We start from the raw sequence: 24,430 nt of genomic DNA, 5'->3' as shown, positions 1-24,430 counted from the left end.
GGCTGGGGTGCCACAGCCGTTGATGGGCTGAGCACAGCTATCATCATGGAGGACGCTGAGATCGTGGATAAGATCTTGCGACAGATCATGCTCACGGACTTTACTGTCACTGTTGTACCTGATCAACCGATCTCACTTTTTGAAACAACTATTCGCTATCTTGGAGGTCTTTTATCTGGTATGTATCCAGAAAGCTTGCGATTTGGTTATCCCACTGACCTTGCCTCTAGCTTATGATCTATTATCTGGATCTTACAAGCACCTCGCCACAGACATGTATCTGAGAAACAACCTGCTAAAAGCAGCTATTATTCTCGCAGACAGACTCAGCATTGCCTTTGATACACCTTCCGGTATTCCAGACGATGAGATCATTTTCAACCCTCAGCTCCGCCGCTTCGGCAACATTGACAACTCCATCACTTGCTTTGGCACACTTGTTCTCGAATGGACCCGACTAAGTGACCTTACCGGTAATCAGACATATGCCAAGCTTGCGCAGAGAGCCCAAGATCATTTAATCCATCCCAAGACTAAACAGTCTTTCACGCTCCCGGGTCTGATTGGGACTTACGTCAAGCTCAAAGATGGGTATTTTGGAGATTACCAAGCTGGCTGGGGCGGTGGCTCGGATAGTTACTACGAGTATCTCATCAAGATGTATGCATACGATCCAGTTGCTTTTGCTGAGTATGGAGAAAGCTGGATCAAGGCGGCTGAGTCGTCGATGCTGTATCTGGCTTCTTCGCCATCGACGAGGCCTGATCTAACGTTCCTGGGAGAGATGCGTGGCAACACCATGATTCCGATTTCTAGCCACTGTAAGTCACGCAGATCGCTGAGTTGACTGTGAGAATATGCTAATACAAACAGTGGCAAGCGTTTGCGGCGGCTCGCTGATCCTGGGCGGGCTTCTTCTACAGAACCAAACCTTTGTTGACTTTGGCGTCAAGCTCTCGGAGTCATACTATGATGTCTACCGTCAAAGTCCAAGCGGTATCGGTCCTGAACTGTTCCGCTGGGTCGACGATGGCCGCCAACCCCTCGCAAAAGCATCATCCAAACGTCTCCCCGCGCCAAAATGGCAATCATTCTACGAGAAGAGCGGATACTACCATACCAACGCCGAATACATCCTCCGCCCAGAGACAATCGAGAGTCTGTACTACGCCTACCGCGCCACCGGCGATCGCAAGTACCAAGACTGGGCATGGGAAGCGTTCGAGGCTTTGAACAGGATGTGCAAGGTTGAGGGAGGATACACAGGCTTGAAGAGTGTTATGAAGACAAAGGACGATAAGACGAGGAATTTTGTGGATAAGATGGAGAGTTTTTGGTTGGCGGAGACGTTGAAGTATTTGTATTTGATGTTTGCGGAGGATTCCGAGTTGCAGGTCAGGAGTGATGGGAAGATGAAGTATGTGCTTAACACGGAGGCTCATCCGCTGCTTGTACGAGGGAAATAGTTCATCATTTAAGAAGGAAAGTAATAATGACTGGTTATTCAATTTGATCACAGCCAGTTAGTACGGTTACCTGCCCCTGTCGACGCTTTGAAACAAAGGGTTTTACAGATCAGCAGACCATGCCAATCACGACAATGATAGGGAACCGGATATCAATAAGACTTACCGGCGCCTTTCTGAAATTACAGTTCTATGTATGCAGCCAACAGAGTATATAAAAGTGTCAATGTTGAAAAACTCCTTGTCAACTTGACATACCCTACAGTCACACGTACAGCCCGACGATCGTCATGTGCAAGCTAACAACAGGCAGATCAACCAGGGGAACATTCTTTAGACTATGATCCCAAGTCCCGTGGGCTTACTGAGCCCCACAGTAGAATGCTGCTTGGCTGGTGTAATCGTTTTCGACAAGACCGGCACCGGTATCCCCGCCAGTTAAGTAACGCGATTCTGAGCTAGCAATGTTGACGAGCCATCACACCCATCAATTATGCATATCGCTATGCATACGTACACAAAACCCTACCCCGACAAACACCATCCCCAGCATTACACATGGCGCATCTGGGGTAAACCGCTCAACTCCCGAGGTCCCCAATCCACTGCCAAAAACAATAAACCACCTTACTTATCCAGTAATGATCACCAGCGCACATGATGCTTCGTATTACGATCCCAGATAATCTTTTACCCACTGCATTTTTTGCGCGCGAATAAAAGCACAGCGTTTGCGGAGTATAACCTAAATTCATGGTGCATGTAACGAAATATCTGCAGGGGTCGGTATGCTACCCCAGAAGGGATGAAAAGGGACGATCCGGGGTAATAACTACCGAATGACGTCGAAAAGAAAAGTGTGAATTGTTTGCCAAGCGACAGAACGGGAATGATTGATGAGAGGTCCGTGGACTAATTGAGGTAATTGAGGGCATTGTGGAGATCGTGAGGGAGCCAAGGTTGTTTAGTTTGGAAAGATATGCGGTGTATATAAAGGACGACATTATCACGACCATCAGTCTGACAGACATCCCCTACGGCTCTTCCTCTTTACACCAGGGCCATCGCCATCCTTCACAATGTTTTCCCGTCTTCCATCCCTCTCCCTAGCCCTCCTCTCCCTCGCCACAGGCATACACTCCCACGAAGCCCTGTCCTCCCTCAACGTCCGCAACCTCGAAGACATCCGCAGCCACATCACCCTCCCCTCCACCTCAAACGGGTACCCCATCACCTGGCGCAGCAGCGATCCCTCCATCATCAGCCACGATGGTCTCGTCAAGCGCCAACCCACCACCTCAGACGTTCTCCTCGTCGCGTCCCTCGAAGTAGACGGCCAACTGCACGAGCGCGAGTTCAACGCTTCTGTTCGTCAGGCAGTTCAGCAAGATCCGTATGAGGCGTATGCGTTTTCGTACTTTACGGGTAATTCGAAGCAGGGGGAGAATATCTACTTTGCTGCTAGTAAAGGAAATAATGCATTGGATTGGCAGGAGCTTAATGGTGGCCAGCCTGTGATCACGTCGACATTGGGTACGAAGGGGTTGAGAGATCCTTTTGTTATTCGATCTGTTGAGGGGGATAAGTTTTTCATGATTGCGACGGATTTGTCGATTGGCAGTGGAACTTCTTGGGGCGATGCCGTGCGCAAGGGAAGCTTGTACCTTGAGATCTGGGAGTCTGATGATCTTGTTACGTGGTCTGCGCAGCGACACGTCAAGGTTTCTCCCGACAATGCTGGAAATACCTGGGCGCCTGAGGCGTTCTGGGATGATGAGAAGCAGTCATACGTTGTCTTCTGGGCCTCGTCGCTGTACAACACAGCTGATCACTCAGACAACTCTTATCATCGCATGCTCTACTCCCTCACCCGCGACTTCGTCACCTTCTCCAAGGCTGAGATCTGGCAGGACAGCAAGACCTCTCGCATTGACACTACTGTTCTCAAATCCGGTAACTCATTCTATCGCTTCACAAAGGACGAGGCATCAGCCAGCGGCTGCACAGACATCATCCAAGAGAAGTCCTCCAGCCTACTTGCTCCCGTTGACGGGTGGACCGTTCAAGCTACATGCATTGGCAAGAACGCCGGTCTCCAGGCTGTTGAGGGCCCAACTGCCTTCAAGGGTAACGCCGGTGATGCCAATGGCGAGAAGTTTTATCTTTTTGTGGATGAGTATGGTGGCAAGGGCTATGTACCACTTGAGACTACGGATTTGGATAAGCCGAATTGGAAGGTTTCGGCGAGCTATAAGCTTCCTACGAGCCCGAGACATGGAACGGTTATTCCTATCACTAAGAAGGAGCATGAGAAGCTGATGAGTGCTTTTGGTGCGTAATTGGATGGTAGTAAAGTGGGAATGGGAAGATAGACAATTCATACATTTTTCAGTGTAGCTCATATGAGTCTAACTGATTTTACGGACCGGCTTCCCCGATAGTGCAGATATGCCACCACCTTGACCATCCATCCAGCGCTAACTACTTAATCCACGGATGCAGACGAACCGCCCGATGATCATCCCAATCGCATCATAATACCCCTCATTCTTTAACCTGCATCGTTTGTAGTAATTCATGGGGTAAATAGCCCACGCCAAGGCTCCCGTAGATCCTTGTAAGAGCTCCAATCACAGCACCCAATTCTTATGCAAACCCCTCAATCATGCAACTCGCCATCACTATGGATAAATGACAAAACTCTCGTGAGATGGCCCTGGTAGTTGGAGGATCATGACGGCATTTCATACGGAAATAATACTTCTCCACCAATACGGATTGCAGGTGTTGATGCATTTCGGCATGTTCGGGAGAGCATCCGTTATGGGGAGATCTGAAGCCTGTTTGCGTCGATATATAAGGTGTTGTGCTTTGCAATGATATTGTGAGGTATTGAGAGGGTATCGCAAGTATGAAGTTTTCGAACTTCTTTCTCGCAGCCCTTGCGGCTAGCACCCATGCCCAAAATGTTCTTCCCCGCGGAACCCGTCCATCCAACATCCTCGACTCCCGAGCCCTTCTGCAAGACATAGTAACGTTCGACGAGCACTCGCTCTTCATCCACGGCGAGCGCGTGACAATCTTCTCCGCCGAAATCCACCCCTTCCGTCTCCCCGTCGCATCACTCTACCCAGATCTCTTCCAAAAGGTCAAAGCCATGGGTTTCAACATGGTTTCATTCTACGTCGACTGGGCACTTCTTGAAGGAAAACCCGGAGATTTTAGATCAGAGGGCGCGCTGGACTTGCAGCCGTTTATCGATGCGGCGCATGAGGCGGGGATTTATCTCCTTGCTAGGCCGGGGCCGTATATCAATGCTGAGGTCTCAGGTGGTGGATTTCCGGGATGGTTGCAGAGGGTGAAGGGGTTTTTGAGAACGAATGCTACGGACTATTTGGAGGCGACAGATAAGTAAGTGATAAACTTCCTAGTGCAGAGCTAGTACTGACGTCGTCCAGCTATGTAGCCCACGTCGCCAAGATCATCGCAGAAGCTCAAATCACCAACGGTGGACCAGTTATTCTATACCAACCTGAGAATGAGTACAGCGCTGCGCAGGGAACACCTTTCCCCAACCATGATTACTTGAAATACGTCAATGATCAGGTTCGCAAGGCTGGAGTTGTTGTGCCTCTTATCAACAATGATGCTTGGCAAGGAGGCACTGGAGCTCCTGGAACGGGACCTGGCGCTGTCGACATTTATGTAAGTTTGCACGAGAATCTGCGCCAATATGTGCTAACCTTGGCAGGGACATGACGGGTATCCTGTTGGATTTGACTGCGTGAGTTTGCCAACATCGGCGATGCGCACGACGCTGACTAACTACAGGCAAACCCATACACTTGGCCGAAGGATGGTCTTCCGACGACGTGGCACGCGGAGCATGAGAAGATCAGCCCCAACACTCCATACTCGATCATTGAGGTCAGCATGTATAGCCCCTGGGATAGACGGTGACTGACGACTGTAGTTTCAAGGCGGAGGTTTCGATCCACCAGGTGGCGGCGGCTTCGACAACTGCTATGAGCTGACCAACCACGAGTTCGCTCGCATTTTCTACAAGAACAACCTCGCCGCTGGAGTCACCATCTTCAATATCTACATGGTAAGCTATTTCTACTCATTCCGTGGGCTGTGGACGTGACTAACGGCCTAGACTTGGGGCGGTACTAACTGGGGTAACCTTGGCCACTCCGATGGCTATACCTCCTACGACTATGGAGCAGTGAGGAACCTCCCATCCCATAGAGCAATGGATGGGGCCCTTACTAACACATATATAGGCAATCAAAGAAGACAGAACTATCACCCGCGAGAAATACTCCGAGATAAAGCTCCAGGGCCAATTCCTCCGCGTCTCGCCAAACTACGCCATCGCAGAGGCAAGCAACTTCACAACCACAAAGTACACCGACAACAAGAACATCGCCGTTACAGCACTTACAACCAAGAAAGACGATACATTCTATGTCGTTCGCCACGCAGACTACCGAACCACAGACTCAGCATCTTATAAACTCAAAGTCAAGACATCAGCTGGAACTTTCTCCATCCCTCAGCTTGGCGGATCTTTATCGCTACATAGACGTGATTCAAAGATCCATGTTGTGGATTACCCAGTTGGAAAGTTCAAGTTGTTGTATAGTACTGCTGAAGTGTTTACGTGGAAGGTGTTTGGGGACAAGACTGTTCTTGTGCTTTATGGTGGTGCTGATGAAGTTCATGAAGTTGCTGTCAAGGGGCAGGAGAAGATCAAGGTTATTGAGGGTGATGGGGTAAAGATTGAGAAGAAGAATGGCGCTGGGGTGTTTCAGTTCCAGACTAGCACTAAGCGTCGTGTTGTGCAGGCTGGATCGCTTTACATCTACCTCTTGGGTAAGGCTTTATTATCATGCTTCTGGATACGGTGACTAACACGGCTAGATCGCAATGCTGCGTACAAGTACTGGGTACCTACTCTCCCAAGCAAAAAGAGCGGAGAGTATGGATCGTCCGTGATGAACCCCGACGCCGTCATCGTCAACGGCCCATATCTCGTTCGATCTGTTGCCGTCGATGGCCGCAAGCTTTCCGTCCAAGCTGACTTCAACATCACTACACCAGTTGAGATCATTGGTGCACCAAAGGGCACCTCTCGTCTGTCTATCAACGGCAAGGACACGTCATTTACCAAGTCTAAGCTTGGAAACTGGCTCGTCAACCCAGAAATCAAGCTTCCCTCCGTCAAAGTGCCGGATCTCAAGTCATTGGATTGGCACTACATCGATGGTCTTCCCGAGATTAAGAAGGGATACGATGATGCCAAGTGGCGCACAGCTGATGTCAAGAAGACCTTCAACTCAAAGTGGCCTCTCAACAACTCCGTTTCGCTGTACTCAGGCGACTACGGCTTCCATGCCGGCGCCCTAATCTTCCGCGGTCACTTCACAGCATCTGGATCAGAGTCCAAACTCAAACTCTGGACATTCGGTGGTCGCGCTTACGGAAGCTCAGTCTGGCTGGACGACACGTTCCTCGGATCCGTTACCGGCGGAGGTAACAATAACAACGACACGTCAACCTACAAACTCCCCAAGACCTCAAAGGGCAAGAAGCATGTGATTACAGTCATCGTAGACAACATGGGCCTGAACGGAAACTGGGTCCCCGGCGTCGACGAGACGAAGCAACCCCGTGGAATTCTCGACTGGCACATTACTTCAGACTCTGGCAAGGAGACAAAGGTGTCAAAGTGGAAACTGACGGGTAACCTCGGCGGGGAGAATTACAAGGACAAGTTCCGCGGTCCTCTTAACGAAGGCGGCTTTTTCTTCGAGCGCCAAGGCTATCATCTCCCATCCCCTCCACTAACATCCTTCAAACCCGGGTCCCCCTACAAAGGCCTTTCTAAACCTGGCGTGTCATTCTTCACGGCCAAACTCCCCCTTAACCTCCCTTCTGCAACACACGACATTCCTCTATCATTCGCCTTCAAGAACAACACTTCCAGCACAGGAGCGTACCGCGCTATTCTCTACGTAAACGGCTTCCAGTACGGAAAATACGTCGCCAACATAGGACCCCAAACAACCTTCCCCGTTCCGGAAGGAATTCTGAACTACAAGGGTGATAACTGGATCGGCATCGCGCTCTGGGCGTTAGAGAAGAGCGCCAACGTCGATGGGCTGACTTTAACAGCTGGCGTGCCTGTTCAAACCGGTCGAAAGGCTGTAAAGGTTGTCGAAGGGCCGAAGTATTCTAAACGCCAAGATGCTTATTAGTGAAGGGGTGCAACGTTTCAATTGGTGGCGCCGGATAAGGTTTTGCTATATTTAGTCTGGTGTCTAGTGGTTGGTTCGGCCCTACGGTATCTTCCGTGGAACCAATTGAAGCTGCTCTATTCCTTTTGGAGATGGGAGTGATTTGCGTGCCTTGCCGTGAAGGAAATTCGCCAAGGCTTGCGTGGCCTTCGGCTTGGAGATGCCGTGATCTCCACTGTGCCAAGTGATGATTTGCAGTGTGAGGCTCTCAATATTCACTCTTTCAATTGTCTCAGCGACATCTTACCAAGCTCAGTAGATAGCATTTCATCGATATTGTCTCCCTTTTATACGAGTCTTTTCACTTGAATGTCATTGTAGGGCTATCCTTCTGTGAACAGGGTTGCTGCGCCTCGCGGGATGATCGAATCGTGGATACCCGATACCCCAAGCTTCGGCTGCAACGGCCCTCAGAGTGGAGCCCGGCAGCGACTAAGCGCTCGGAAGGCCCGAGCATCTGTCACTCTACGTACGTAACGTCTCCTAAATTATGAAGCCACTTTCTTTTTTCTTCCTTTCACTATCTCTCTTTGTTCTGCCAAGGGAGAAGTTTTTGCAGTGACTCACCGTTGTAATGATCTGTTCTTTGTGTCTTGCGTTTCTTGGCTTTCCATGTGATACTTCCGTGCTCTGTATATAACCAGCTTCTCAAGCTTCATTCGTAAGTTCTCAAACACTTCATTATGTGGACACTTCTGACAGATAAGAGTCTTTCCTATATCTCTCACGATGGACGCACCGATCATGATGAAGCAGTACGACACTGCTCCAAAGGCAGCTCTGCCTCATGATCTTCCCCCAACCGAGCTTTCCGTCCCGGGTCCCGACTCTGTCACCGTCGCAAAGAAGCGCTCCCAATGGTCCTGCATCGACGACAACCGCCTCCGAAACAATCTCTTCGCCGCCGTCGGTTTTCTCGAACTCGCAAATGCAGGCGACTTTGCCGCCAACGTATGGAACGACGTCCCCGTCCCCATCTACGCCATCGTTTTCATGGCAATCGGCGGAACATCCGCCTTTGTCCTCTCAATCTGCGCATTTTTCGATTCGAGGAAGGCGTGGAGGAATATCAAGTTCTTGCGACAGCAGAAACAATATCTCGAAACGGAGAAGGAGAATCTACCCGCTGGAGCGGACTCGAGGGGCCTTGATGTTTTTATCGAGATTACGACGAGGGAGTTACGAATTGAGATTATTAATCGCTGGGCTATGGACTTGTTGATGGGAGGGGGCGCTATGTTGATCAGCATTGGTACATACATGGCTATTGGTGGTGCGAACAGAAAGGTCTGGCATGCGAGTAACATCCTCTCCGGATATCTCGGCAACGCCCCCATCGCGCTATTCGGCCTCATCAGTGCGATCTGGGCTTCCATGGTAGTCTCAAAAATGCGATCGCACGTCACAATCGCTAAAAAAGAACTTCAAGGATCACCATCACTTCCGTTATTGAAGCAGAGATGTTTCAGCGTTCAGCTCTTCTTCGTCCTCAACGGCATCGCGAATGTTCTTGGCGGAGTTGGCTCAATGATCACGGCCGAGAGATGGTGGGGTTACTGTATCCTCATTCCCGTCATCGTCACTTCGATCTTTTGCAACGTTTGGTGGCGACATAGAGTTGGATATGATCGACCTTGCATATCAGCTATACCGCCGTTGACCGTTGATAATATCACTGAGGCACTTGAGTCAACCTCTCAACTACGACATACAATTCAAGACGGCGCTGGCGTCGACCTTGATCAGATCTTTGGAGAGGAGGTCACTCTGCAGGATGTCTTGAAGTTATTCGTCAAGCACGACCTCTTTGAGCAGTTCAGTGTGCGATTAGTTGCCAACAAAAAGATTGGCCACTTATTCGTCAAGGCGCAAGAGCTTCGAGTACAAGTCAGTGTTGCTAGTGTCCTAGATTTACCGGAGGAACATTACCCTCTTATTCTCGCTGCAGCGTTGAGATTTTTGAAGAAGCAAGGACCAAGACACTTGCTGCACCGAGAGAGATTTCTGATTGAGGTTTTGGGAACATACATGAACCAGGAGAAGAAGAGCCAGGCGGTGGAGGTTTAAAGGTGAAGGGCTCAACTTGTATCTTATGTAGTTTTTGTTTCGTTTCTTTGGTACTGGTGCGTCGTGGATTCGATGGCATCGACTTTCCTGGCAGGACTTGCAGGTCAAGCTGGACTTTTAGAACTTTCATAATTTTCAATTGACACTTTTACAATGATTCCGACCAGGTGTTCCCATAGTAATACAGGCCTCGCTTCTGCGGACGTCCAATGTCAGTGCTATCGTGCATCAACCGAAGATGAACTCCCGATAATTCTCAGCAATCTTTTTAACGCCTTCTTCTAAACTCCATCCCTTGACTTCACAAATCACACGGTACATCTCCTCAAGTTCACTATCCATCCTCTCGCCAGCCGTATGGAGATCGCTCTCAACCAGTATCCGATTATCCGGCACTATCCTTATCGCATCTTCCGCCTTTTTTCTCTCCTCATCCGATCTCATATTATTTGTCTTTGAGAATGAGAAGAAGATCTTGGCCGGGATGGATGGTTTAAGATATTGTTTCACCGCGTCGGATTTACCGCTGAAGGAGTGAAGACAGATTCGTGGAGGGTATGGTTTTGGAGCATCTCCCACCTGTTGTTCAGCCTTTCCCTCTTTCTTCTCTTTGTCCCTTGAGCGCCGGCCGCGAAGCTCATGGCCCTTCCAGCACTCTGTCAAGGCATCGTAAATAATCCCATGAACTTGCACACCATGAACACTAACGGGTCTTCCAAGCTCCCCTGCCAGTTTAAGATGTGCCATGAACACAGCTTTCTGATGAGTAATATTAATGCGATGTTGACTCAGCGGTCTCCTCTGACGACCTCCTGGTGTCCGATCTGGATCAGGCTCCGGCCTGGGATCCGTCCACTGCATAGGCAATCGGAAGGGTTTATCCACACCAATCTCTCCGACCATGGCGCACGGGTCTTCGATCAATCGTGCTCTAGTCTCAGCAATGAAAGTAGAGAGTGCAATTGGTACTGGGAGATCGCGCCAGAAAGTTGGATCGGTTGGAGCTGGTGAGAGCACTGCCTTGTAGTGCTGCGCTTTCGCAGTCTCGACGTCTTTGGACGGCACATATGTCGGAGACTCTAATGAATCGTCAAATATTTCGTGGGAGAACCATGGATGCCTTCCATAGCCCGCGATAACGGTCGTTTTGTTCTCGGCAAAGCACTCTGGGCCTTTTGCTCCGTGTGTTTTGGCGATCGACGCGATAAGAGGCTGATCTTGGGTTCGCGTTGCCATAATTGCTACGGCACGGGATTTCATCTTTGGTAACTCGGATATCGAGTTTACACGCTCGCCAATGTGATTGTGAGCGTCGAAAACTCCGATATGCCAAGGAAATGACTCTGCGTGGTTCGGCGACGGCTCTGGCGCCATGCTGTGTTGATGGTCGTGCATGCACATTTTTTCTGCCGCCCGCAGGATATGACGTGCGAAATGTGGTGATCCTTTGATTTGCAGAGAAGGAAATGAGACACTTGGTGATTTTTAAAACATTACCTTTGATGACTCAGAGTGATTATGAGTCATGTCTGAGAGTCAGCATGGATTGGTAGGGTTGTCAGCCTTGCATATCATCGTAGGGCCTGCCGTCACAAAAGACGAGGTCTTTTAGAATTACGCAATAGATCGATATGTAGTAGTTGGATTTATTCTTTGCGTTGTGATGTCAGCCTTTCCAATCGGCTTGAATGTGCCATAAAATAAGGCATTATTGAAATCAGAAACAACATGTTGAAATCATCTTATCAACTCAATACAATCTAATCGAAAAGCTAACAACGATGACTCCTGAAGCAATTGCTGCCCCGAAGACATAAAGTACTCCGACCGCTAGGGCCACCTTTCCAGTTACTTTGATAATCTGACCTGTCACTGTTGCAATCTTGAAACCTTGTTCTCCATATGTCAACTGCGAAAATGGCATAGTAAGGCGTTGTATACTCGTATCGACATAATATGCCATGACGTTATTCAGGAGTGCCTGGCGACCCGCTTGCTGAGTTTCGAAGTCGTCCTCACTGCAGTCGATCCCATGGCGAACAAGCCTTGAGCCGCCCTCGTCTCCTACTCTGAAGCTGGCCCATCTAGATCGAATCAAGTCCTCTTCCTTAGTCTCGCATTTGCGGATTACCTTAGGGGCAACTGCATCCCATTTCGTCGTTATGAATGTGATGTGGGATCTGAAGTTCCGACCAGCCAGCTCACGCAGAAAGTTAGTAGCTTCCTGCATGCCGGTTAATTCGCGCTCGAGCGGGATGTCTTGAACGTAAAGTATTCCATGGATACCACCCAGCTCCCTAGTGAAGTGCCCAAGCATTGCATGAATCTGTTTCTCAATCTCGCCCGGTTGAGATGATGAGTGTCCGAAACCAGGGCTGTCAATAAACACAAAGCTTTGGTCGTTAATAGTGCCGTGAATTACAGTAGGTAGAGCGGTTCCTGTTAATGTTAGCATTAATGGACTCTTTCAACCTCAACGATATACAAAGGATGTTCCCATACCATGATCCAGACGGTGTCCAACTTGAAGGTCTTCGCCAGTTAGAAGTTTCAGCAGGCTGGTTTTACCGGCTCCCGCTGGCCCGATGACAAGAATAACCTTGCAACTCCGAAGCTTTTCAGGACTATTGCCATTTCAGCATTTGATATTGAGTATCTAACTGGGTCAATAGGACTTACTCCATAGAGCGCAACTTTGTTTTGATAGCAGAGTTGAAAGAGATCTGGATATTCTAGTTATGGGTTGACCCGATAGCTATTTCACTTTACTCATTGGGCTCCGATGCATATCTGACTTGCAGTTAGTGTGATCAGGCCGCAAAGCCACAACGGCAAATGCGATAAGGTGGTTGGTCATGCATAAGACGTAGTAATGTACATTCCGGTTGTACACAATAAGGCTCCAAGGTCTCATCCACGCTGGCATATTGCCGATGGTAGAAACGTTGTCGTAATATTTATTTTGAGTTCCTATGGTCTTTGAAACTTTTTCTTGTTCTCAATATGGTGTGACATACGTCGTACAAATATCTGTTCTGGACGAGTATGTATGAGTGAAACCGTCACATAGAACAAGGCTGAGAGTTACGGAAGCTAATTGGCTCTATTCGTACATTAGTCGCCAGTCCACGTGAGTATCAGGAAGATGCTGAACTCCACATCACCTTCATCTCTACTGTTTCAGTCAAGGTACGTGTGGTGTCACCCAGCCACTGATACAAGCTCCAAGCATGGCAACTTGCATTTGCCGTGTTGCCTAAGTTCAGTTGACCGACTTTACTTTTTGTGAGCCCCCAACAGTTGCAAAAGGTGCACGCCAAGGAAACAGCCTTGTTTTCAGTAGCCGTGATACTCAACGGGGAAGGAAAACAAGGAATATCGACCATATAGAAGTCAGGCCGACATGGCAGCTACATGAAGCAATACGCTACAATAAACTAAATCTCTGGCAACTTTGATACCTATCAAAGTTGAAACCGATCGAAGTTGCAGGCGATTACTGCTCGGAGTCGCAGCAGCGAATGGCCCTTTAGCGATTACATCACATGAACTGACAACGTCATCCTGCTCAGCCATCATGCTTACCGACGGACTTCGCATTCAAGTCTCAGTCCTACGGGCTTGGCAGCAAATAAAAAGCCGCAATATAACAGAGGCTCAGTGCATTTCGCACATTGCAGTTTCGCATTCGGGTCAGTCGACCTTTTGCGGCTCTCTTCATGTGTGCGATTCAAGGATTTTCTCACTTGTAGCCATTAAGATGGACCTATTTTTGGAGATCTCTTCTTCATATCTCAGGTGACTATGTCGACTTCATGTTAACGTCTTTGCGCTCAATCGGATATCATGTTGCCAAGGCTCGCTTTCGCTTGAGCCTGGATCATGATCGTACACGGAATGACTGTGAATCTCTTCCTACTAGATATGAGAGACACAATCTTTACTATAAAAGCTGAATTAAAGTCTCCTACTTCAAAGGGCGGTCCCATCTCCATCTTGATAGAGAAACACTCAAATATCCAAATTTGACAGCCTGAAATCACATCCCTAAATCTTGTCTCACCAGCAATCATGACGCCCTGGACCAAAGTAATTCTCAGTCTGGCACTCTTCTCGCCTGTCATACATGCCAAACCATCGTGGCCAAAGCCAACGAGCGGCATCTTTAATATTAAGAACTTTATCTTCGACTCCGGGGAGATCCTCAACTCCTTTAACATCAGCTATCAGACCCTCGGCGAGCTCAAAGTCAATCCGAAAGGATCCCACAACGCAGTCGTTCTCCTCCATGGCACTACTGGTTCCAGTGCTCAATTCCTCGTGGAAGAGTTCGCTGGTGCTCTCTTTAACCCAGGCCAGCCTCTCGATGCCAATGAGTACTTCATCATCATGCGCGATGCCGTCGGTCACCGCAACTCAAGCAAACCCAGCAACACTGGTCTTCACGCCTCGTTTCCGAAGTATCAGTATCCCGATATGATCCGCGCCGACCATCTTCTTTTGACTGAGCACTTCAAACTCAACCGGACCCGTTTGACACTTGGCGTGTCTATGGGCGGCATGCATACTTGGATGATGGGCGGCGAATATCCAGGCTTTTCGGATGCTCTGATGCCTATTTCTTCATCTCCAGTTGAGATAGCTGGACATAATCGCCTATTCCGAAAGTTTATCACTGAGCTTATCACCATCGATCCAGCCTGGAAAGGCGGTGACTATGACAAGCAGCCAACTGCTGGCCTTGGCGGTGCACTGATGATTCAGCTTGTGCTTCTTTCATCTCCTCCATACTGGCAGCGAGCATTCCCAACCCGTGAAGCCATGGACAAGTACGTTGATGATCAGATCATTCCTCGCCTTGAAGATTTCGATGCCAATGATCAACTCTATGCTTGGAACGCATCTCAGACCTATAACCCCAAAGCCGGTCTCAAGAACATTCGCGTTCCTCTGACTGCTGTTAATACTGCCGATGACTTGCTGAACCCGATCGAACTTGGATTCTTGGAGGATGGTGTCACGAACGACATGACGCCTGGATATGGCCGTGCAGTTACTATTCCTGCTAGCAACGAGACCACGGGTCACGATAGCTACATCATGGCTGATCTTTGGAAGAATGAACTCGAGAAGCTTCTAGCTCGGTCGAGATCGTAAGGAGTCTCGATGGGCGTTGATTTGGTCCCGGGACAATTGAAGGGAAGACCTGGCGATGCAAGCGGCGTAGAGTCGGAGCCGATCTCCTTATGAATTTCTACAGTATTAAATACGATAGCTCCATAATATCGATGCGTCAGTGGTTCGGGCTTTTGACGTCACGACGATGCGATTGACGAAAGTGCTGAGAATGAAATCATGACATCATGAAACGACCTTGATAGCATCGCTACCATAAATACCATTTCTGTTCCCAATGTTCTGTCTAAGGTCATCTTTACCATCAATAAAAACTATATTTTACCCCAAGTTACCAAGTTACGATATGTCTGATTCCAAGAAAGGCGGAGATCTGTTTGATATGGCCAAGGACGGCACATCCAGTTAGTCTCATCCCTCGGATAGGATTCACTCGCGATACTGACATGAGCTTCAGTTCCTGGCGATGCCGGCAAGCAAAACACGATCAAGTCCGTCCCCAATCCTCACCAGCGCGACGGCGAGGCTGCAGGCGGTCTTGGCTCATCCGACCTAGCTGGTGCAGCAGACAACGCTGTTCTTTCGGCTTCCGAAGGTCGAGAGTTTGGGGTAGGTGAGGGAATCAGCGCAACAGGCCATGATATTCCACAGTCTGTAACTGGAAAACCTGGTGGTCGTGGGGGTACTCAAGGCAAGGAGGAGATCAGAAGAGACACGGGCGCTTTTGCGAATAGGGAGAATTAGTTCGATACAATGACATACAAAAGCTATTCTCAAAACTGTCTATGCCACAAATGGTCCATATAAATTGTTGTTGCTGCTTCTTCCCTAGTCAGACGATTGCAGTTGACCCGGCTGTGAAGTCATGGCTCCCCATAATCTACTTGGTAGCAACGGCAACATGAGCCTGGAACATGATCTTATTCTTCCCCTCCTCAAGCTTCTCATACCCTTCTGTCTGAGTCAGCGCTTTCACGACTGCATCAATAGCTGCATCCCAGTTCTCCTCATCCGACTCAAGCCATCCCGCCTTGGAAGTACCTCCAATAAAGCTCCATATCATGGTCGCAAATCGCCTAAGATCCCCGATAGTAACATTAACATCCTTCCGCGTGAACTTCACTTTTTCTGGTTTGAACCCCCCTTTGATGATAACATCCCGCAAAAAGTGCTTGTCTTCCCATTTATCCAGCCCTTCTCGTGGCAGAGGCGTACCAGCCGGTCGAGTCTTTTTCGCTGCTGCATGAATCGCGGGAATAGTGGGAGTATGAGCCCATGAGTTGAGAATGGCAACACCGCCGGGTTTCAAGGTGCGGTGTATCTCTTTAATCGCGTCTACGCCGTCATTCTCAAGAACGAATAGTAGCGCATTGCCAATGCAGTGGGTGAACGTCTCATCGGGGAATTCGAGCTTCGATGCGTCCATCTTGAGAGCCTCGGCAGGCCACTCATTTGCAGCTATGTTTTGTCGGTATAGTTCCAAGACGTCCTCGTTAATGTCGGTGCCTTTGATGACAATACCGTCTTGTTTCAAATTTATGATGGCTCCGGTGCCGGCTCCGAGCCCACAACCGACATCGTGAAAGATGACTTCGGAGTGACCGAAGGGCTCAGTGCAGGACAGAGACGCAGCAGCAAGACGTTCCATGCCATCACCGACAATCTCACCGTAGAGCTCTGGTGTAGGTGTCAAGGCCTGCTTGGGCGAGAAAGTTCGGTCGGACTCTGGAGCATTCATGATGTGACTGATGGGAGTAGTAACGAGTTCTGGGATGAGTTTATTTCTATGGTCAGGAGATTCAAGTACATACGCTATAGGCAGTAAAGCTTATGATATATAACAATATCCAATGTGTCCGCTATGTATCCGCTTACGGCCTTGCAGAATCATTTAAGTTTCCGATGTCTCATCATCTGAGTAAACAATCCTGCTGCTTCATCTCCATAAGATGTACGGCTTGATCTTGACTGGTGTAATATCGTTTTGTATAAAGATAAGTAAGTTCCTTCCACATGAGCTCTATACACATGCTCTATAAGCGGTATAAACATTATGAAGCATTTAGAGTCTCCACTGCTCTGACAGAAATATTCCTTCGAGGCCTGGTCCAGTCAGCATGCTACATGAAGAGTGGTTTTGAACTAAAAGAATAACACCCAGGAACCAAATGTATTACCGGTATCATGCCGACAAAGATAAGTTAGTCACTTGATTATATGGAAAAAAGACAGCTGAAACCACCATTCAATTTGCCTCGACAGTTATCAACGTCTTCTTTATTCTGTTCATCATATAATGATGAGGTTGTTTTGCGGTTACCTACCCTGTTGACGCGTTGTTCTGATCCCCTCCCTAAAAGGAATTGAGGCCAGATACGTGAATATCTCGCAAATAGAAGCTGCACCTCATACTCATAGTTCAATGAGGTCTAGTGCTCACGCGATTACCCCAGGTTCCCCTCATCACGAATCTGGATTTTGCTCACGAGGATGTAAGCGGGAATAATAGCGAGGATATGACGTAGTGGGGTTTTCTGCCAAGCATGCGTGACAGATCAAGCAACAATGAAAGGGCGGGCGTAAAAGTGGCAGTATTTCCGGTGACGTCGTTTCTTTGACGATGCCCTCAGTTATTCCTCTAAGAAGTTACTGGCAAGGCGTTGGGTGATTGTCGGTGCGGCTGGAGGGTGCAGCCACTTTATACCCATAAGCTTAATTTAAGGTTACGGTGCAAAGGGTCCGATACAACTCGGCTGCCTGATCTTTTGACATGAGACAATGCAAGATCGAGTATTACAATAGTATGTATATGTGGTATTAATATCCTGGCGACGATCGTGAATGTCTGAGAGTATCGTGTTGATAATCTGGGGGTCATTGATCAGCAAGAATCTGGGGACGATGATCGTGGAGCATTGATGGAGTGAGCCTTTGTCCAATGAAGGGACCAAACACCAAAGAGTCAGATGACAGCCGCGATCAACGCCCGTTATTGAGCACTAATGAATTGAAATGTGTTGATCAAGCGTTATTCATTCCATCTCCGCATTTCAACAAACAAACAATAGAACCAGTCTAAAACCCCGCCATCTCAACCAACGCTCTTCCTCACCAAGATCGGTCCCGAAGAAACGAATTGCACAAGCCAAGACCTACATAAGTCCGATCGTTCCGTTTAGGCACCCTTATTCCACCGTCGCACCAACCCTCTCAAAACGGCAAAAACGAGCGTCGATGGTCTCATCCTTCTTCATTACAGTTTAGCGCCATGTCTCGGTGATGTTACACTGCACATATTGTAACCAAGAGCAAGTTTCTTTCCCAACGGCAGATTGATCAAACTTTTCATGCTACGAGCTTCTAGACTTGAGGGATATTTCATTCTCAGACCATAAAGCAATAAATTATTCAAATGGCTGCAGAATGGTGAAGCTATGGCAGCACTAGCACGGAATTCTGTGTTTTTTATTTGGATGCCTGGAGGATAACTCCACTTGGAAGGGCAAGAATATGGATGCCTTGGCAAGTGTCTCCACTACGTCATATGTGCCGCTTATCCGATGACGTTTAGGCAGCCGAATTAATCGGTACGTATCGCCCTCTAATGCCCGCAAAGATCCCCCAGACCCCAAATTTCAAGGTGTTCAGCGGCTTTTTGCTAGCGCGTGGAGACGTCGAGATGATTCGTTGTAGCGGAGAGAGCTTCTCCAATTTTTGTGAGGGATCTCCATGGGGAAAAAGAGGAGGTGAGCTTGAGATCGTTGCCGTTGATACTGCTCCCATGCCGGAGATTGTAAGACATTCACAGTTCTCTTCGATGTTGGTCTTGATTGTGATTTGAGATACGGATACTGTGCAAGGTGGAATCACCCGTGGAATGGAAAGTTACCCTGTCAACTCCCGAGTTCAACATCAGAGCATTCAGTGTAACCCCATACAAGAGAATAAAGAGAAGAGCCCCCTGGTTCGTTCCGAGACAATAACCTTAACGTTTCCACAATTTCCCAAGTGCCCATCTCCAAAATCTAGTGGTCAGATATATCCAAAGGTGCATGTAGTGGATACGCTTAAACGCCCGCCCACCATCCCTCTTCCCATCCCTCCTCATCCTTAGACTGGCTCACAAGATGGGGATGAACCGGGGATGAGCGATGATCCTATCCAAACTCATCCGCCCCAGGTCTCACCCGCATTGCATTCTCAATTGCCAAGTTATTTAACACTACCCTTGGCCTCTCTGTCTTTTTCTTCTTGGCTCCTCAGTCCTTCACACTCTTCTTCCATCTTTACCATCAAGACTCATTCTCACAATGGATAACAAAGAATTGGGCCCTGATGTCCCTGAGGCATCTCACAATGAGAAGAATGGCCTCGGCAATGTACCGCCTGCTACTACAGGTCGTCGTGGCTCGACTGCCTTGAACATCGTTGAGAATCCACTCAAGGTACGCTTGGCGATCTCTTGGCTCATCGCCGAGCCTCCTTAGCCAAATCGCCAAGAAGCTCGGCGATGACCCCAACTCAATTGATCTAATCACTTCAATTGACGTCTACATTTTTATCTTGCAATTACTGACATTCATTCTTACAGCGCGTCACGCCTGAACAAGCAGCCCACGATGCGCGTGTCTTTGCCGAAACGCACGGCTTGTCCGAACACGCAGAGCTCTTCTCCCGCGCCGCCCTCGTCGCTCGTGACCAAGAGCAGTTCAACATGGTCAAGGAGCTCAAAGAAGATGAGCGTCAGGCCCTCGAGTACGAGCGCGATCATAAATGGCACGGCCCAAAGATGCTCTGGTACTCTATCTCTCTGTGTGCCATTGGCGCTGCGACTCAGGGCTGGGATCAGACTGGTTCCAACGGTGCCAACTTGTCGTTTCCCCAGGAATTCGGGCTTGATGAGGAGAACAGTGTCCGAGATCAGTGGATTGTTGGACTGGTCAACTCGATTATTTTCTTGACTGCTGGTTTGATGTAAGCATATCAGTCCGAGTGAGGTTCCCGGAGCAATGCTAATAAGTATAGTGGCGCTTTCATCGTCGATCCGCTGAACCACTACTTCGGTCGTCGCGGTGAAATCTTCATCACGGCATGCTGTCTCACCGCAACCCCCATCGCCTCCGGCTTTACCCACTCCTGGCAAGAGCTCTTCGCCGTGCGCTTCGTGATGGGCATCGGCATCGGCGCCAAAAACGCCACCGTCCCCATCTACTCCGCCGAGATGGCGCCCGCCCGCGTCCGCGGCGCCCTCGTCATGTTCTGGCAGCTCTGGGTCGTCGTCGGCATCTTCCTCGGCTTCTGCGCCAACGTCATCGTCAAGGACACCGGCAGGATCTCCTGGCGCCTGCAGCTCGGCTCTGCCTTCATCCCTTCGTTTCTTCTGGGCATTGGTATCTTTTTCTGCCCGGAGTCGCCGCGTTGGTTGATGAAGCATGGGAAGCATGCCAAGGGGTTCAGATCGATGCAGAGGCTCAGAGCGCATGATATCATTGCTGCGAGGGACTTTTACTACTCTTGGATTATCTATGAGGAGGAGTTGACTGTTGCGAGGGGTGCAGGCTATTTCCAGCGTTTGTGGGATTGCTTTGCTGTGCCTCGTATTAGGCGCGCGAACTATGGTGCTTCTACTGTCATGATTGCGCAGCAGATGTGCGGTATCAACAGTAAGTCATACTCTCTTTGTGACGGTTCAATCGCTCACAGCTTCAGTCATTTCGTTCTACAGCTCCACCATCTTCCGAAATGCTGGCTACACCGCTGTTCAGGCCTTGTATGCTTCTCTTGGATACGGTGCTATTCAGGTCATTGCTACCATCCCAACATTGTTCCTCATCGACACCAAGGGACGACGAACTCTTTGTCTTATCGTAAGTCAATACTCTACCATTGATTCTCGCATGCATTAACATTCATAGACTTTCCCCTTCATGTGTGTCTTCCTGTTGGCAGCCGGTCTGTCTCTCCTCAATCACAGCGGTAGCCGTGGCGCTCAGATTGGACCTGTCGTTCTGTAAGTCTCTTACCTCGTTCATCGAAGGTTTACCTGCTAACTTATCAGCTTCGTGTATCTCTTCACCATCGCCTACTCCCTTGGAGAAGGCCCTGTTGCTTTCCAATACTCCGCCGAAGTATTCCCCACCATCCAGCGTGAGCAGGGTATGGCCTGGGCTGTCTGCATCAACAACACCTTTGGTAAGTCTCCAGAACCTCATCAATTGACATTCACTAACACGTCAACAGCTGGTGTCCTCGGTCTGACATTCCCTCGAATGACAAATGCCATGACTCCCACTGGAGCTTGTAAGTTTCTTTACTTCCTTTTGGAATGACAATGGACTAACAACTTGTAGTCGGTTTCTATGCCGGCCTCAACCTGATCGCGTGGGGCATGATCTTCTGCTTCGTCCGCGAGACCAAGCAGCTCACCCTTGAAGAACTTGACCGTAAGTTACCAAATCCTAGTCTCATCAAGCAGTTACTAATGATATATCAGAGGTCTTTTCCGTCCCTACCAAGCAGTTCATCTCTTACGAGACACGTGTTTGGCTTCCATACTTCTTCAAGCGACATATCCTCCGCAAGAAGAATGTTGTCAAGCCACCTCCTATCATTGAGCGTGCTGAACTGACCTTTAACTCTGATTAAATGTGTCTATAAGTACACGATGCTATAACGCTGGGATTGGGTAGTTACATGCTGGTGCCGAAATGATTTGTCATGGTTGACATTGGTCGGTTGATGAGCAGGATTCACGATCAATATTTTATGAGGTTCATGGAGTATATAGTCAATGCTATACCCTTAGTACATCTCTCGTCTTCAATACGTTGTTGTTCTACTCTGGTGTTTATGTGCCTCCTATTGGTGAAGCCTGTGATACCGGGATAGCCTTGAGTACTCAATCTTGGGTTCATTGCTGCTCACGGCCTGCCTCCAAGAATGGCACAAGGCCAAAGCAACTTGAACCTAGGAACTAACGTGTCGTGAAGTGCACCCGTCTACCCAACTAGCAACAAAAAGGGCAATCTTTTATAATTTAGACGTCGACGTAGCCTGTAGGCCTAGCCTATCCCGAACGCGTCAGAACTGAGCAAACAGCCAAAGGCACATGGACTTAAAATGTCACATACAGTAGGATGCACTGCCTGCGAACGTTGGAAAGTGAGCTTGTGTGCCCAGCAGATTTCTTTGTATTCAGAGAGAAAGATGAATTGATCAACACATAAATTACCAACACGCTATCTTGGTAACTCCTATCAACTGAATGCTTTGCGCCAACACTCAGTAGACATAGACAAACTCATCATTCTTGGAATCAGTAAGATCCATGAAGGCATTCTGTCCCAATCCATCCTCGCCATTATCCTGGGCACTCGCCACATAGTGATGCTCCATACTCAAGTCTCTAATCTTGGCAGGCTTACCATTCTTGACTCTCTTCCTCTCCTGCATCTTATTCAAGAACATAAGATTGACCAACTGCAACAGAATAACACCAATCAAAGCACCAGTAATACCCATGGTCTTCGTAAGGCCCGGCTTATAGTACGGCGCATCCTTGGAGCTAAAGAGCAAAGGCCCGATGATGTTACCAGCTGAAACACCAATGTTGTAGAGCGACATGATGACCGACTTCTTGGTCGTGCCGGCAATGTTGGAGATCATCCATGATACAATGAGGGGATTGCCACCGAAGAGGAAAGCGAGCATGTAGTATGCTGCGAGGAGAGGAGCGACGTGATCGCGGTTCAGTTGGTGAAGCATGACTGCTCCTGCGAGGACCGGGAGCATGACCGCGATGAGGAAGACGGACTTGACGCGGTATCGGTGTGCGAGGTATGAAGCGGGGAAGATGACGAGGAGTTGCACGGCGCCGAAGGGAATGTTGAGAAGCGATGTAACGCCCTTATCGAAGCCGAAGCCACCAACGATGATAGGACCAAAAGTGTTTGTGACAGCGGCAGTGACATTGAGACACAAAGCCATGCTGATGAAGAGCCATGTCTTTGGTTCAACGAGGGCCTCGAAAGCTTGCTTCCAGATAAAGTTGCGACTTCCAGTACCAGTCTGATTGGCACGCAGACGTTCAATAGTCTGGAGCTTCTCGTGCTCGGTCAAGAAGCGCGCAGAAGGAATGTCATTGTCAAGAACCCAGTACACAACTGGTGCAGTAAGAACGGTGATGAGGCCAGCGAAGAGGAACAGAATGCGCCACGAAGCAAGCGAGCCATTAATCTGACCCAGACCAAACGAAATCGCAGCAGCAAACATATTCGCAAGACCATTAGTTCCATACCAACAAGCAACCCGCATCGGCTGCTCAGCACGTCTATACCACTGCGAGGTAATGACCGAAAACAGCGGCAAGCACGCAGCTTCAAACAAGCCCAGCAAGAAACGCGTCGCAAGAAGGCCCTGGTATGTAGTACAAGCAGCCATGCACGTCTGCGCAGCACCCCAGCCAAACACAAGACTCGCCATAAAAATGCGATGAGGAATCTTGACCATCAGCCATGAAGAGAAAGGTAGCCAGACGAGTTGTGCGATAGGCGCCATGGAGGAGACCATGGAGTATTCGTTTCCGCTAAGGTTGGTGTCTTCGCGCATGCCCCATACTGCACCGTAGCCAAGGACGGATTTATCGAGGATTTGGAGGAAGTAGACCCATACGAGGATGGAGAGGACGTGTTTGTCTGTCTTTCGGCGGAGGCGTTTGTTCTAAGTGAGAGTTAGTTTGTTGGAGGGTGAGAGATGGAGAAGAGTGACGAACGTCTTCTTCGGTGACCTCAATGTGCTGAGCGCCAATCATCTGAGCGACAGCATCGCCATTCCGAGGATGAAGATCCGGCTTCGCGATCTGAGACTCAGCGTCTTCGGCGTGTTGTTGACAGGGAGCATCGTCGCCCTTGAAATGAGACATTGTGCTGATGGAGTGATGAATGGATGAGGGGATGCAGATCTCAAAGTGAGAAGAAACAATGGCCTTCTTATCCTTTTAGCTACTTTCACCGGTCGACGGGAAGACCGTTAGTGTACAATGACATAGAGTTTAGAGGCTTGGGTTCCCCCACGCGAGAAGAAGCGAGTCTGGGGAAGAGGGAGAATCTGGGGGATTTGTGGCCAGTAGCGGGGTTTGTGACGAGCGGTGAAATTCCATGGTAGATCGTTACTCTCAAACGAGTCATGGTCAAAACCTTGCTTGGTTGTTGCAATTATTGGCGGTTCGTGTTGCCGAGGTCAAGATCAGCTTAGCGGTTGTGGTTTTGGCTTCGAGGATCAACGTCATTATTGGCACGTGGGGGTTGACGATGCGGAGAAAGATATGGGGATTTGGCCGGAAGTGTACCGCGGTGTGGTTGACTGTCAACCTGAGTGAGTGAGAGTGAATGTGCATCGCAAGGAGATTTTGTGTGGGGGAAGATCTGGGCTGTCTGGTTGCATCTGATCTCGGTCGGCAAT

General features: G+C 49.0%; 11 protein-coding genes across 11 annotated transcripts; 7 read left to right on the top strand and 4 right to left on the bottom strand.

The window, feature by feature from the left end:
* Positions 1–45: 45 nt before the first annotated feature.
* On the top strand, positions 46–1,466 carry J7337_011364 (uncharacterized protein; the record flags this gene model as incomplete). The annotated part of the gene is made up of 3 exons (XM_044828913.1): positions 46–178; positions 231–821; positions 874–1,466. 3 exons carry the CDS (start codon positions 46–48, stop codon positions 1,464–1,466), a joined length of 1,317 nt encoding a protein of 438 aa, XP_044675588.1.
* A 1,079-nt stretch (positions 1,467–2,545) lies between these two features.
* Positions 2,546–3,805, top strand: J7337_011363 (uncharacterized protein; the record flags this gene model as incomplete). Its single annotated transcript, XM_044828912.1, has 1 exon — positions 2,546–3,805. One exon carries the CDS (start codon positions 2,546–2,548, stop codon positions 3,803–3,805), a length of 1,260 nt encoding a protein of 419 aa, XP_044675587.1.
* Positions 3,806–4,377: 572 nt separating this feature from the next.
* On the top strand, positions 4,378–7,729 carry J7337_011362 (uncharacterized protein; the record flags this gene model as incomplete). Its single annotated transcript, XM_044828911.1, has 7 exons — positions 4,378–4,877; positions 4,925–5,171; positions 5,218–5,250; positions 5,298–5,393; positions 5,440–5,574; positions 5,753–6,344; positions 6,393–7,729. The coding sequence occupies 7 exons, from the start codon at positions 4,378–4,380 to the stop codon at positions 7,727–7,729; spliced, it is 2,940 nt and encodes a 979-aa protein (XP_044675586.1).
* Positions 7,730–8,497: 768 nt separating this feature from the next.
* On the top strand, positions 8,498–9,835 carry J7337_011361 (uncharacterized protein; the record flags this gene model as incomplete). Its single annotated transcript, XM_044828910.1, has 1 exon — positions 8,498–9,835. One exon carries the CDS (start codon positions 8,498–8,500, stop codon positions 9,833–9,835), a length of 1,338 nt encoding a protein of 445 aa, XP_044675585.1.
* A 228-nt stretch (positions 9,836–10,063) lies between these two features.
* On the bottom strand, positions 10,064–11,209 carry J7337_011360 (uncharacterized protein; the record flags this gene model as incomplete). The annotated part of the gene is made up of 1 exon (XM_044828909.1): positions 10,064–11,209. The coding sequence occupies one exon, from the start codon at positions 11,207–11,209 to the stop codon at positions 10,064–10,066; it is 1,146 nt and encodes a 381-aa protein (XP_044675584.1).
* Positions 11,210–11,585: 376 nt separating this feature from the next.
* On the bottom strand, positions 11,586–12,519 carry J7337_011359 (uncharacterized protein; the record flags this gene model as incomplete). Its single annotated transcript, XM_044828908.1, has 3 exons — positions 11,586–12,274; positions 12,338–12,459; positions 12,515–12,519. The coding sequence occupies 3 exons, from the start codon at positions 12,517–12,519 to the stop codon at positions 11,586–11,588; spliced, it is 816 nt and encodes a 271-aa protein (XP_044675583.1).
* A 1,387-nt stretch (positions 12,520–13,906) lies between these two features.
* Positions 13,907–14,992, top strand: J7337_011358 (uncharacterized protein; the record flags this gene model as incomplete). Its single annotated transcript, XM_044828907.1, has 1 exon — positions 13,907–14,992. One exon carries the CDS (start codon positions 13,907–13,909, stop codon positions 14,990–14,992), a length of 1,086 nt encoding a protein of 361 aa, XP_044675582.1.
* A 325-nt stretch (positions 14,993–15,317) lies between these two features.
* J7337_011357 (uncharacterized protein) lies at positions 15,318–15,715 on the top strand (the record flags this gene model as incomplete). The annotated part of the gene is made up of 2 exons (XM_044828906.1): positions 15,318–15,375; positions 15,429–15,715. The coding sequence occupies 2 exons, from the start codon at positions 15,318–15,320 to the stop codon at positions 15,713–15,715; spliced, it is 345 nt and encodes a 114-aa protein (XP_044675581.1).
* A 136-nt stretch (positions 15,716–15,851) lies between these two features.
* Positions 15,852–16,709, bottom strand: J7337_011356 (uncharacterized protein; the record flags this gene model as incomplete). Its single annotated transcript, XM_044828905.1, has 1 exon — positions 15,852–16,709. The coding sequence occupies one exon, from the start codon at positions 16,707–16,709 to the stop codon at positions 15,852–15,854; it is 858 nt and encodes a 285-aa protein (XP_044675580.1).
* Positions 16,710–19,281: 2,572 nt separating this feature from the next.
* Positions 19,282–21,616, top strand: J7337_011355 (uncharacterized protein; the record flags this gene model as incomplete). The annotated part of the gene is made up of 9 exons (XM_044828904.1): positions 19,282–19,416; positions 19,563–19,945; positions 19,997–20,634; positions 20,681–20,838; positions 20,887–20,981; positions 21,030–21,163; positions 21,212–21,271; positions 21,322–21,414; positions 21,465–21,616. 9 exons carry the CDS (start codon positions 19,282–19,284, stop codon positions 21,614–21,616), a joined length of 1,848 nt encoding a protein of 615 aa, XP_044675579.1.
* Positions 21,617–22,252: 636 nt separating this feature from the next.
* J7337_011354 (uncharacterized protein) lies at positions 22,253–23,891 on the bottom strand (the record flags this gene model as incomplete). The annotated part of the gene is made up of 2 exons (XM_044828903.1): positions 22,253–23,689; positions 23,742–23,891. The coding sequence occupies 2 exons, from the start codon at positions 23,889–23,891 to the stop codon at positions 22,253–22,255; spliced, it is 1,587 nt and encodes a 528-aa protein (XP_044675578.1).
* Between the last annotated feature and the right edge of the window lie 539 nt (positions 23,892–24,430).

This window comes from Fusarium musae, chromosome 9, assembly GCF_019915245.1.
Source record: "Fusarium musae strain F31 chromosome 9, whole genome shotgun sequence".
Classification (NCBI taxonomy): domain Eukaryota; kingdom Fungi; phylum Ascomycota; class Sordariomycetes; order Hypocreales; family Nectriaceae; genus Fusarium; species Fusarium musae.
This window is presented reverse-complemented; position numbering and strand designations above follow the sequence as displayed.